This window comes from Anastrepha ludens, chromosome 5, assembly GCF_028408465.1.
Source record: "Anastrepha ludens isolate Willacy chromosome 5, idAnaLude1.1, whole genome shotgun sequence".
Classification (NCBI taxonomy): Eukaryota; Metazoa; Arthropoda; class Insecta; order Diptera; family Tephritidae; genus Anastrepha; species Anastrepha ludens.
This window is the reverse complement of record NC_071501.1, coordinates 41,077,045-41,091,715: the sequence shown is the minus strand read 5'-3', so window position 1 is coordinate 41,091,715 and position 14,671 is coordinate 41,077,045. Positions and strand designations below refer to the sequence as shown.

Genomic DNA, 14,671 nt, shown 5'->3' with positions numbered 1-14,671 from the left:
AGGTGTATCGACTGGTACGACAATTAATATTTAACATAATAAGTTGGCGATGGAAAAATTGTCGGCCTGATGGGTGCCGCAATTGCTCACAAGCAACAACAAGCTAAAGCGGCAGTTAACTTCGAAACAGTGTTTGGAGTAATTTAAGCGAGATCCGAAGGGGTTTTCGCGTCGAGTTGTCACCGTTGATGAAATTTGGATTGAACATTGCACTCCAGAAACTAAGCAACAATCAAAGCATTGGATTTCTCCCGGTGAATCTGCACCAAAGAAAGCGAAGACAGCCCCAGCGGTCGGAAAGATCATGGCGACGATTTTTTGGGATGCGAAAGGCATCATCCTAATGGATTTTTTAGAAAAGGGAAGAATGATCACTAGTGAGTTACTGGAGATTTCACAAAAATTGAAGCAGCTACGGCTGAATTTGGCGAAAAAAGGTACTGTTTCACCACGATAATGCAGCAGGACATTCATTCGGAGTTGTCGCCGCCAAACTTCATGAATTGCGTTATGAATTGCTGCCGCACTCCCCGTATTCACCCGATCTGACTCCTTGCGACCTGCTCTTGTTCTCTAGCATGAAGAAATGGCTCACGGGAAAAAACATTAGAGGAAGTCATCGCCGAAACAGAGGCGTGTTTTGGAGAGTTCGACAAATACTACTTTTCGAAGAGGTCAAAAAAATTGGCCGGAGCGTTGGGAGAAGCGTATCTTTGTAAAAGGGGACTATGTTGAAAAAAAAAATTTTGTTTTTGAAAAAATGGTGTCTTCATTTCTAACACGAGTACCTACTGAACCCCCCTCGTAATGATAACAATAATAATAATAATTAAAGTAATTAATAAATATTTTTACCTAAAATGAAGGACACTTCAGAACGAAGGTTGATGTTTTTGCAGGACATTTTCATGGTACTTGAAAATTTAAATCCTGTTAGGAAATTTAACTTTATTCTTTTTTGTTGTTGTATATCAAAAGCAGAATGCGGACTTATGTCCTTGATACAAAGAGCCTGCATACATGTACAAGAGCTACTAAAAATTGCATATTTCAATATGTTTTATAATTTAAATCTCAGTACCCCTCTAAAGGAAATGTCAAAAATGTTTAGTAAATGAAATAAAAAAAAACCTTGTTACGCTATAATTAAAAGCAATTACTGCATTAGAACTCACTATTTCAAGACCTACCATTCTCAGCGACCATCCATGCTGTTAGCTTTTCATCTTCAGTTTTATTGGTGCCGTCCCACGGTTGGAATTTAGATTTATTCATATCAACAGACTGGGGATCAACTCTGAAAAAATAATTTTCAGTGTGTTTACTAATTTGTTCTGCTAATTTGCAAATCGCTTATAGAAAAATATTATTTATTAATTAATTAAGAAATAGAAATGCTTGTGCGAAATGGAAAATTGCACTGATATAGGAACAAACTACATACCATCAAAGGAGTACTACATACAAATATTACATACTTGAAGATTGCGCTTAAGAGACACGGTGCTACAAAACTAGCTACGCATAGCTACAAAAACAAAACATATACAAACACACAAACATATATGCATTGAATGTCACAACAAAAATCTATCTACTTGAGCCAATTTCACTAAAATGTAATATATAATATTATACAACAACATTTTCGCACTTCACCCCTGATTTCCAAATCGAGTGTGGATTTTTATTGTATGTATGAGTAGTTGATAGATATATGCGTATGCAGTACTCGTAACGAAATATCAGAAACCAGTGGGATAGCTGAAATTCAATCAATTTCGATATGTACGAGAATTACCGTCCGTCCAGATAGGTGCATGGATTGTGTTCTTATAATTTAATCCCATTCTATTGTCTACCGTCCACTACCTACTAAATAAATACTTTTAACTAAAAGTACATATCTACATATGTATGTTTACTTGGATTTTATTTTCATTAAAACATGGTCTGTAGTTTACCTAATGGGCCAAAATTGGCACTCATCATCTGTGGGCGGGTCAAGTGAATCCTTAGATATACTAGAACTGATGCACAAAATACACGTTTAATTTTGAAAAAAATTGTATAATATTAATATTGATAAGCGTAAGACAAATGACGTACAGAGAGTAACACAAATGTAATATAAATATAAGTACATGTACATATGTATTATAAATAAGGCTTACAGGAGACAAAAAACACAATAAAAATAAAATTTAACACATAACGTACGTACACCCAACTCTTTTTTACACGGTATTTTTTCCACGATTTTGAAATAACACGGTTCGCCAATAAGAATTAATACATATTTTTACGCGAATTTTTTCGTCTAGCACGAACCCCTAAAAAGTTTTTTAATTCTCATTTTGGCAGTGTCTTGTAAAAACTTAGCTATACAGCAACAAAATACAATTGGAGGATTTCCGTAACCCCCGGTACCCATAAGTAAACAAACCGTCGATCGATTTATGTATGTCCATATAATGCCGACGAAACGGGATTGTTCTGGAAAACATGGCTAAAAAAACGTACAAAATCTGAAAAATCAGCTGGTGGTTTTAAAGCGCTCAAAGATCGAGTGACGTTTTTGTTTTGCAGTAACGCATCTGGTGATAAAATGTTAAAGCCTCTCTTAATAAACAAATCATTTATGCCACGAGCTTTAAGAGGTAAGAACATTAAACACCTTCCAGTTCATTTGATGGTGAATAAAAAGACATGGATGACGACTGATCTGTTTACAAATTGGTTCAGCAACTGCTTTGTTCCTGAAGTCCAGGAATATATGGAACAAAAAGGTTTGGAATTCAAAATACTTTTGCTCGTTGATAACGCGCCCAGCCACCCAGTGCGGGATCATTCAAATATTCAATTGCTGTTTTTGCCGCCCAACACCACCTCGCTGATTTAGCCACTCGATCAGGGTATTATGGCAGCATTTAAAATGTAGGTACTACATCAAGCAAACGTTTAAATATGCATGTGATATTTGAGATTCAGTAGAAGAAAGAAATTTGAATGTTAAAGAAGCATGGAGAAAGTTTATGATTATGGATTGTATTGTATATATGTATATATAATTGGCACGTACACCCTTTTTGGGTGTTTGGCCGAGCTCCTCCTCCTATTTGTGGTGTGCGTCTTGATGTTGGAGGGACCTACATTTTCAAGCCGACTCCGAACGGCAGATATTTTTATGGGGAGCTTTTTCATGGCAGAAATACACTCCGAGGTTTGCCATTGCCTGCCGAGGGGCGACCGCTATTAGAAAATGTTTTTCTTAATTTTGGTGTTTCACCGAGATTCGAGCCAACGTTCTCTTTGCGAATTCCGAATGGTAATCACGCACCAACCCATTCGGCTACGGCGGCGGATTGTAATACACATGCTTCTTTTGCCATCAAACAGTTGCGCAAATCGACCTTAAATGCTTTTGGAAAAAATTGTGTCCAGTAAGCGTCAAAAGTGGAAGCTTCGTAGTACAAAATTCAGCCGTGTGTTCTGAAATTATAAATCTATCGAATGCAATTGGTGGCGAAGGTTTCAACAACATACAAACGGCTAGCATCGATGAATTAATTCGAGAAAGCCCTTTGGATGACGACGATTTGATTTCAATTTATGACAGTTTATGATAGTAAAGAAGCCGATAATGATGAAAACGGAGGTGAGGTTCAGCTATTAACGGCTGATTTCATTCGCGAGGGCTTAAAATTTGCTACACGTATGGAACAACATTTTCTTACTCATGATCCAGACGTAATCTAAGTTTTATGTAGTTGGATATCAAGAATTATATAAGCAACTTGAGAAACCAAAAATAATAGAATTTATAACAACCAAAAAAGCAGCAGAGGTCGTTAATAACGAACGAAATTTTTCATTTGAATCAAACCCGACACTACCTACTGATGAGAGCAACATGATGGAACAGTCCCTAATAAAGGTGTACGCTTGTTATCAAGTAGCGATGAACAGTTAGAAAATTGATTTTTATTCCTAATTTTTATGTTTTGGACTTATGGATTGAATTTTCACTGTACACTAATTTTAATTTTTATTGTAATAAAAATTAATTGTTTTTGTTCTTTTGTAAAGTGGATTTCATTATTACTTCTTTAGCACGGTTTCTGGGAGAATATTGCGAGTTTTTTCATCTTACGCGATTTTTTAAAGTTATGGAACATATCCCCAAATTTACCATATGTCCCATGTATTTTCTAAGGAACGTATGTACCGTGTAAAAAAAGAGGGGGGGAATTTATGTAAATATTTTTTTTATTTTAAATTATTTATTTTATGTAAATATTTATTTGCTTATATTTATAATATAAAAAAATGAATGTTTCACTTTTTTACTCAGTATATACTAATAGCAATATTAGTAGTTAGTAACTTTAATAAAAATACCCAAATATGCAAAATTAGTTTATCATTAACTAAAGCGAAGTGAAACGCTTGTTCTTTAATAGACATGAAGACACACATGTAAAGCTTGAGAAATTAGCCGACTGGAAAAGTGACTAATGAAACACGGCCGCACATTGCTCCAAGAATGAAATGGTGACTAAGGCCAAGCCATAATTAAACTTAGAGGAATCACTACTCTTTTATGGCATATTTGTTAGATGCAATTTTCTGAAGAAGGCTATGATGCAGACAGTAAAAATAACTGCCTTTATTAGATCCAATGAGACCCTTCAAACCAATTGTAAGTATATTCTCGCTCTTACCCCTATATTATGATTGTAGTATGGTGCAGAAAAGAGTGTGAACATCAAAAGAATTGACAAGGAGCGATGTCAACCACACCATCGAAAGCATTATATGCGACATTAAAATTCCTTCCAGAAGATCTGCAGGCAAGATACGGGTATATCGCGCGCAGTGCAGCAATAAGGTTGAACACTTTAAGTGAGTGGTCAAACACGGACTACGGTCACGGTAAAATCTAGGCTAGCATTTCGGAGCTTTCCGGACTGGTGGACTATGCACTACCGCCTACGCTTGCCATTACAACGTTCACGACCCTCCTACCCTCAATAGAAGCGTGGGAACGGGACGTTGTAAGACAGAGCGAATCCATCCATGTATACACAGATGGTTCAAAGCACGAAGGCAGAGGTATATATTCCGAACATTTGAGGACACATTCACTTTTCAACTCTCCGACCACGGTAGTGTCTTTCATGCTGAACTCAGGCGGCGATAAAATCCGACTATTCGACCTCCACCGAGATACCCATGAAATGCCGCAAATCTCTTAACGAGATGGCTGAGTCATTTCACCTAAAGTTAACATGGGTTCCTAGCCATTTCAACATTGAGGGTAACTACTGAGCCGATGAACTAGCTAGACTTGGCACCAAATTGACTGGCGAATGCATGACAAGGAATAGACAATGGCATAGGAATACCCTTACAAACAAGTAAACTATTTATCCTTGAAGAAATCGTAAGAGCAGCGAATGAAAAACGGCCTAATGAAACCGCCGACTCTCAATGCTAAATGTAGAATCTCTGCTAAGATGACATAAGTACAGTCTAAGCACAATGATTTCAGTTGTAACGGGACACTGTCTAGCAGGTAGGCACACCCAGAGGCTAGGTGCGCAAACACATGACTTCTGCAGAAGCTGTCTAAATGAGGAAGAGAAAGAAACGATCTCGCACCCTCTGTGCCATTGCCCTGCTCTATCCATACGTAGGTCTACTATTCTACGTACACACTTTTTTGATAAACTGGATGATCTCAATTCTGCAGAAATCAGAGATATCCTAAAATTTTTGAAAAGCACTCACAGGTTTTTGGAGAGATAGAGGTTAGTTCCCCACTCGTCATCACAATGGACTATGAGCCTGACTATGTCCTACAGGACAATCGCTTGAAGCTAATCTACCTCCATATTACTTCTCGTGCAGGTAGACATGTCAGACAAAGTGGCTACTAACCAAGCCGTATGGCATTGGCATTGGATTTACATATATCTAGCTCAGTTTGCGAGCACTCTGAAATGCGTATAAACATCGAATGCTTCACACGCAGACCGGCGGCTTTGATATTTCTTCATACAGATTCCTTCTAAAGAGGTTTAACAGCGATGTAACATTTCAAACAAAAAAAAAAGCGAACTTTTCAATTGGGGGAGATGCATTTTGAATCATTCAACAACCCTAAGTTTAGGCAGAGAGCTTTCTGTAGTATAAGGTAAGCAGAGTTTGTATTGCTGGTGACAAGCGCTCGCTAATGTAGTTCAGCTTAGAGATATCAACAATTATCCTGATAGCTAAGTGGCTAGGAATACCTTAGGCTCAATGGCAGTGAGTCCGTAGTCAGTGACCGAATACTTGTCTTCTCTACATGCCTAATGTACTCAAGGCGGTTTCACTGAACAAAGGAAGTACAGGAGTTACATATTTTAACCAACTGCGAACTATCTTTGTGCTGGGCTATAAGCAGCACAGCCAAAGTTGGATAGGGCTTTTAAGTTTAAGAAATCTGACACTCTCGATACTGATGGTATAGGAATTCATGCGCTTAGATGCAATATTACTTCAAGTTCTTACTGCCTCATCAATTCTTCCACAACTAAATTGCCTCCGCAAGGGAGAAATTGTAATATTTATGCTCCCTTTCCACTAACATTCCTGAGAATCCATCTGCGGAACTTTCCTGTTTCTGGTAAAGACAGTACAAATTTAGAAAATGCTGAAAAGTTAGAGCACCTCCTTCTGCATACTACTCCCCACTCCCTAATCACATCAAAGTAACAATAGTAAAGCTGTGGCCAAATAACTGTTTACAAAACTTTTTCCAAGATAGCAGTTAACAGCTAAGAAGCACAATTACATGTCTGTCAACAGAAATTTAATTATGCTCGAACTACTGTAAGACAGATTCTGTGTCAACTACGTAGGGAGACAAGGAAAGATCTCCCGGGTCTTTATAATTCGCGCTTACACCCTTTAGGTGACTTGGTAGGTGTGCGTTTTGCAGTTTTTCCACAAATGGAAAACGGTTTTACGTCGTCTCTGAACGGCAGATGGTTTTTTAAGAGGAGCTTTTTCGTGGAAGAAATACACACTTGTTTGCCGAAGAGCGATATCTTTAGAAACAACGTTCTATCAATTCTATCTGAAGATAACATACAGACTACTGACTGGTAGCAAACGAGGTCAAGATACCACTTCGATTTCCACTTCTTTCCACCACATTTATTTATTTTTCCTTTACATACCTTCATTGTCATTCCTTTTATTTATTTTCTTTCCTTTCCTTTAATTTCCTCTGCTGTCCCTTCTTCTAATTTCTTTTTATTTTATTTCCATGTCATTCCTTACTACATTTCACTCGCATTTCTAAACAATTATTTCTTTATCTTTCTTAGGCCTTTACTTTTTTCTTTGAAAAAAACAAAAGGAGCTACATTTTTCTATCTTTTCTTTTTTCTCATTCTTCTCTTCCTTCTTTTTTTTTATTATTTCCTAGAATACATCAGCTTTTTAACCGAAGGCATTAGGATTTCAAATCTTTACCTCAAAAACGAAATTTCTAATTTTAAATCCTAAGCTTCGATATAATTAACTTTGGTTGGTTTTATTACTGGCTTACTTACGCATTTGTTGAAAGCGAGTCAGCATAACTACCGTTGTTCACTTCAATACTACTGGGGATTTTCACCTTACTCTTCTCTGTCAGCGAGTTCTCGTTCGAATAACCATTTGGCAAACTAGAGTTATGTTGCACGAAGGATTGTTGTTGGTATGTTGTGAAGGGAACTGTATTTGGGAGCTTCGCTGTGTCGCTATCCGAATCGAGCGAGAGGTGACCGAAGAGATCTTCAAGTAAAATATTTGCTTTTGAATTGCGTTGGCGTTGACGTTTAGCTGACGTTTTGATTTTAGAACTGAAAGAAATGTTATTTGAGTAATTTTATAATAAGTATTAGGTTAAATATCAGTCTACGAGGATTAAATGATGGAGAATAAAGGATGGTCAGGTTAACCAGCCGATAAAGAACCATCTCATATCGACCAGAATTGGTCTCTAGTGTTGTCATGAGATTGTATAGAAATGTCTGACTCCCTATGGAATATTTTGCAAATCTTAGTAAATTTCTGATCCTCTGATCCTGAATATTATCCAAAAAAAATACGCATGCTGTACTTTTCACCAGTACTAATTGTGCCGCCTGAGATAATCCGTGAGTACCCCAATTAGTTGCCTGCCTACGCCAGAGAATAATTAGTGAATTTTATGTTGTACGAGCGCAGAAAAATTCCGGCGGTCCTGCAGCAGGTTAGTTCTATGGTTTACTGCACATCTTGCTACGAAAATCTCGTAAATTTGCCACATCTGTTATACGGCGTCAGTCATTAGAAATAAACGAAGCCAAACCCGTATTCTTTGGGTATTTACATTATTAAAGACATTCGGATAAAAACCAAAGTAATGTAGAAGGCAAAATAAAAGCGATTGTGATAAAAAAATTACCCTTCCACTTCTAACTAATTTATTATAGGGTGATTCAGACATGATGTACAATATTATAGATCTTTTTCAGCAATTATTAGTGATATGTTAATTTTTTTCAGACAATTAGTACTGCAGGCTTTGGCAAACTTAGTCATGGAGCGATACTCAGTTGAACAACGAGTAAAAGTCCCCCAACGTTTTATGAAAATGGTTGTTGAAAGTCGGGCAAAAAATACACTTCGTGCAAAATTATTAGGACTTTTTTCTAAACGGATATGTTAACAAGCAAAACTGAGGTTTTCGGGCTGATGGAGTCATCGGATGGTACTTCTTCGAAAATGATGCCGGTATAGCTGTTACGCTGAAGAGTGATCATTATCATATTTTGTTTCAACAGAACAAAGCCACTTTCCACACAGCATATAAAATAATGCCCCTACTGCGAACGAAGTTCTTATAATATAATACATTATCTCACGAATTAACGAAGTCAAATGACCGCCGAGAGCATCCTATTTGACACCATTGGACTTCTTTCTCTGGAGCCACGTGTAAAGTATGGTATAGACCAATAAATGCGATACAATTCCAGAGCTGCAGAACGAAATCATACGCGTTAGAAATGATATGCAGCCCGAACTTTGCCAAAAAATAAAGGAAGATTTTGATATGATGCCGGAGGAGACGTGGTGGGCTTTAACGGATACTACATTTTATATATAAATACCATGACGACCAACGTAATGAAATAAAAAAATAATTTCGACAATTCATGGTGTTTTATTTATAGAAGTAAATCTGCGGCCTTATTGATCATAAAAGAGTAAATTCATATAGAACTGAATTGATAAGGGCAAATTAAGGCAAAAGAGACGCGTTTTCACTTCGGTTTTCAGTTCGAACCAATAACTATAACAAAATCCTTGAATTTAACAAGTTAAACGTTTTATCTATCATTTATATATCATCGGAGCGATTCGAACAGGTCCTCCTTTTTTGTGGATTGACCTAAAAGATTGACCTATGTGGGAAATCTAAAGGGATACTGTAGTGAGATAGATCGAGACAATTCCAAAAAAGGGTTGGAATTATGTTAACGGAATGTGCTACGACGAAGTCTACCAAACCAGCCACATGAATGTAGATATATCCCATTATGGGCAGTTTATTATTGCGACAAACTCAATTAACCTCGGTGAGGACTGATTACTCATCCCTACGGTGTCATTCAATAAGAATTTTGCCTCTCGCTTTCCATCTCGGGAGTACGGGAGGTTTACTAAACACCTTTGACATAACAGTATAGACAGATATTTCATGAATGAATTGTGGTGTTGGACCAGGTATACTTATAAATTCTCCTAGGCTCAGAATTAAAAAAATCTGTGCATTATTTGATGCGCATTGTGCGAATCTAGGTAATCAGCGGACCGTTCTTGACGTCAGAAGATGCATTGCATCATACATCGTAAAAACGAGATGTCATATGTATGTATGGACTTGTATATGTATGTATGTATGAACTTCGTAACTATTTTTATTTTAAGTAATTCCACACAATTCATGCATCAATCAATGTCTTTTGACGTCACTCAACAGGGAGATGAAGCTTTTTTTTAATTTATCTTGTGTGCTTTGTGGTACGGCTTTTAATCCCCCGATACTTCAAACTTACCCCAATATAAGATCGAGTTCATCGCCATTGTTCAACTCAGCATTCCGCGCAGGCGGTACAGGCTTCTTGTCATCTGCAACACCTTGATATTGCTGTCTTACGGATATTTGTTCATTAGGATCGCCTCTCTCCACAGGGGGTTCAAATCCGTTACGCATTATCAGGTTAGCCGAAGGTGCTTGTTTGGGAACTACCTTGGAGAACATATTATACACTTTCCCATCCTTGCCCACCGTATCGATATTTAATAAACTGGGACGCGCCTGCAGGTAATAGCCATTAATTTTCGCAGAGTTTTTAGCATTCTTTGAAGCTGTCTCGAAAAGTGCGTAGTTCCGGTGGCCGTTCGCTAAGTAGATAACTCCAGCTTTGATATTTCCTGCTGTGGTATTGCTAGTGTTGAAGGAAACATTTGGAGGCTGCGGCGGTTGCAGCTGACCAGTGTTTCGGTTCAAATATATATCATTTATGGACTCTGTGAATGCCAGATTTTCTTGCGAACGTTTATGGAGTGCAGAATCCACACCGTTAAGGTATACGTGACTAGCTGGTGCGAGAATCGCATTATAACGCACGGAGCCACTTTTCAAAGAGGTATTATCTTCCATAGGGTCACGCAGTTGCAGATTTGCGATGTTGTTCGAGTTATTGGTAAGCATCGCACTGTTTTTGAGCGAGTTTGAGTTTGTGGTGACTGTAGACATCTGGAGCGGCACCGTGGAGTGGTTCGTATCTCCACCATTTATAGCCAAAAAACTTATCTTTGGCATTTGTATTTGATTAGCATTGTGTGAAACTGGAATCGTTGTTCGTTTGGCATAAGCATTATTGGCTCCCCGATTGATATTAATTGTCGCATTTAATGCATTGTTGGCATTTACGGTATTGTTATTGATGCTATTACCCTGCTGCAGCAGTTCAGTCACAGCTTGGAGTTTCTCTTGCACCGGAAGCACGTTATTCGATAAATTTTGCAGCTGTCCCGCGTTTCTAGCAGCATTGACATTGGCATGGGCAGCAGCCGCTGCGGCATATTTGGCCGTAATTTTCACATTAGCGTTGACAGCCGCAGTGGGTGAGATGCGTTTCAACGCATGAAAGTAGGCATATTTAAGGCTTTGCTGCGCTGTGGGTCGCTTGTCCGGATCATAGTGCAACATGTCCTCCAACAAATCTAATCCGGTTTGACTGCAACGTGTCACAATGGTGTTGAGTGGTACTTTGATGCATTCCGGATAACGAAAGTGTATAGTGGCAGCGAGCCTATATCCCTCTGGCCAGTCGCTCTAAATTGTTAGTGGTCACATATTTTGAAATATTACTAATATGTACTTTTACATACCTTCTCCGGAGTTCCTAAAACAGAACAAACTTTAAATAGCTGATCCACCTCACTACTGCCTGGAAATAGTGGCCGAAATGTATACAGTTCCGCCATGATGCAGCCCATTGCCCAAAGATCTATGGAACTGCCATAATTTGTGGCATGCAGCAGCACCTCTGGCGCGCGATACCTGTTGGAAGATTTTACGTAAATGTCATAAACATTTGTATTAGAAAACATCAAAATTACTCACCATCTCGTGGAAACATAGTCCGTAAACGGCGGTCGCGATCGTATCTCGCGCGCCAAGCCAAAATCTGCAATTTTTATAAGTTCCGGTCCTGAGCAAAGCAAATTCTCCGGCTTCAGGTCGCGATGAAAAAATCCATGACGGTGCATGAACGCCAAGCCGGTGAGTACCTTTTCATGAAAAAAGCGGGAGTTACAATATAAAAATTATATTCGAGTAGCCAGCAGATTATTAAAATTTTTTAAATTTCACTTTCGGCAGTAAAACTGTATGGCAAATGTTAAAAGTCAATGTGCGCTAGATTGTACCGAAAAAATTTCACCGTAAGTCGTGAGTTTGTATTTTTTTGCAAGGCGATTTAGAAAAAAACATTATTTTTATCCGAATATAGGAGTTTTCTAATCGTCCACAATCGTCAATGCCTGCAGACTCATGGCAGTGATGACTGGGTTCTGGCTCATAGGAGAGAAGACAGTCAAAATGCGTATCCCCCATAATATATACTTCCATAGTTGTAATCGTCCAGAGAAAATGAAAACTATCCTCCACTTCCTCTGTCAATGCTCTGCACTATGAAAAGCGAGGATGTTAACCCTTGGCAAACCGCATTTTGAAAACTCGAAGAGCTGGCCGGTACACGGCCTTACAGGTTGAATCTAATCGTGAAGAAATAACCGTATAACTTGTTGGTAGCAAGGATGTGGCAATAAACTGGACGGCAACAAACTTGGATTATTGGTGGATCACCACTCCAACCACTTTTACATTTTTCATCACATCTTAGGCATTTACAGTCGGATCATAAAGTGTGATATATGAATGGTTTTGCCTCAAGGCGAACCCATTTTTTGTTACAAATTTCATTACCCTCAAGTACTCAAGAAATAATCTTTTTTGATTTTACTTTTATTTATTTTAATCCATGTTGTATAAATTGAGATGTTCTCGTAGATAAGAATGAGGTACTTGAGGTCAATGACCTTCGGAACAAACAAAAATATTTTCCTCGAAACAAAAGCATCGTTATGTTATACTCTAATATCCGACTATAAAGGGCGAAGTTAAGAGGGTATTAACTGATTTTAGTTCTGTTTTCTTTTTTTGCTATATTAAGTTGCCACATCTGTGATTAACATTCCCACCAAAATTTTTCGCCTTTGCTTGACTTTTGTAAAAGTTACGCCATCTTGAGTATTGAATTTTCGACAACGAGTTTGCATTCAATTTTGCATTAAAAATCGATTCAAGCATTCGAAAACCTTGAAATATTGAACTGTTTTAGTAATGGTCCAGAATAACGAACGTAGTAGCAGGACGTCGACAACTGATGAAAATATCAATAAAGTGAAGCAAAAGTTGATTAATAACCGCAAGTTAACCATCAAAGAGCTGGCAGAGGACTTGAACATTGCTTATGGATCCGTTCCGGACATTATCGTTAATGATTTGGGTTTGAGCCGTATTGCTGCAAAGTTGGTCGATCTGGATTTCATGCAAAAAGAGGGCCACGTTGATATCGCCAGAGACATGATTTTCAAGGTCGAATACGACCCGATATTCACCAAATGTATCATTATTGGAGACTTAGGCTTATGAGTACGGCTTATGAGTACGACATACTAAACTACGAATGACAAAAACTACGTATACAAGGGTATTGTACACCACGAAATTTTTGCAGAAGGTTATACAGTTAATATGAACTATCATTTGAGCATTGTGAGACGTTTATGTGAAGCAATTCGCCAAACAAGAACGAATTTGTGGGAAAACAACTTGTGGATTTTGCACCATAATAACGCACCGTCGTACAGTCTCATCATTATCCGTGAATTTTTGGCCAAGAACGGAACGAATACCACCTAACAGCCATCAAATTCACCTGATATGGCTCGCTGCGACTTCTTTCTGTTTGATCGTTTAACAGCCGTAAGGAAGTAATGGAAAATTTAAAGATGGCTCTGTTGGTTATACCGAAAATATTGTTCCAGGAATGTTTCGAGAGCTGGATTAGAAGTTAGCATGAGCTCGTTACAGTTGATGGGGAGTTTTTTGAAGGCGATAATATCACTTTTGGAGTGAAAACTTGTCTATTAAATTCTCTCGAAACCTTTTTGATCAAGGTGGGTTGTTCGGCGAATTTTTTTTTCTGACAAGGTGGTACCATCTAATGTGCACATATTTATACTGGTGGTTACATATGTATATACTGACATACATACATATGGACTTTGTTCTGCAAATAATTGATTTAAATTATTTTACCTGAAACAGTATGCTTTTCAGAGTCGGTTCGGGCAAATGTGTGTCTCGATCCTTTATCATTTGATACAAGTTCTCTTTCATGTATTCGAAAACAAAATATAAAGTATCATTTTCGCGTATGACTTCCTTCAGTTTAACAATGTTCGGATGGGAAAGCTTCTTGAGGGACTGCAAGCACACATTTTACATAATTAGATTGATCGGATTAGAATATAACAAAAAATAATAATAACAATAAAATAGAACTCACCTTGACTTCGCGCAAATTCATCGCCTCCTCCCAGGAGTAATATTTGCGCTTCATACGCTTAATAGCCAATTTTTCGCCAGTGTCCTTGCGTTGAGCCAACACCACGGTGCCGTATGTGCCATCACCCAATTGTGAAAGGGTAATGTAACGATTCATATTACTTAAGCGGGCAGCACCCGTAAATGAAAAACTGCCGCAATTAGTTTCACTCAGTCAAAATTTCAGGCAATAAGATACACGCATATGTATGCAATGAGCCGTTAAACAGCATTACTAGGAAATTGATAGAAGAAGCAGAAAAATAATTAAATAGCCACATTATTTTTTATGTAGTGGAAATTGATGTAAATATTGAAAAAAAAAAATATTTCAGAAATTTCGCTATAAAACTGAATATTTTTCTTTTCTTTTTTGAATGTTTCTTATTTTTTAACAAAAAC

At 37.8% G+C, this 14,671-nt stretch overlaps 1 protein-coding gene across 6 annotated transcripts in view; it reads right to left on the bottom strand.

Moving 5' to 3' along the window:
* LOC128865348 (serine/threonine-protein kinase dyf-5) overlaps positions 1 to 14,671 on the bottom strand; it is a 33,627-nt gene that overhangs the window by 5,816 nt on the left and 13,140 nt on the right. For all 6 annotated transcript variants that reach the window (XM_054105589.1, XM_054105584.1, XM_054105585.1 and 3 more), the window contains exons 2-8: positions 14,232 to 14,504; positions 13,982 to 14,149; positions 11,720 to 11,886; positions 11,485 to 11,656; positions 10,143 to 11,428; positions 7,608 to 7,898; positions 1,191 to 1,297 (exon numbers count right to left, since the gene is read on the bottom strand). In XM_054105589.1, coding sequence (XP_053961564.1) covers positions 1,191 to 1,297; positions 7,608 to 7,898; positions 10,143 to 11,428; positions 11,485 to 11,656; positions 11,720 to 11,886; positions 13,982 to 14,149; positions 14,232 to 14,387 — 2,347 coding nt within the window. In that variant the 5' untranslated portion in view covers positions 14,388 to 14,504. The remainder of the gene's footprint in view (positions 1 to 1,190; positions 1,298 to 7,607; positions 7,899 to 10,142; positions 11,429 to 11,484; positions 11,657 to 11,719; positions 11,887 to 13,981; positions 14,150 to 14,231; positions 14,505 to 14,671) is intronic.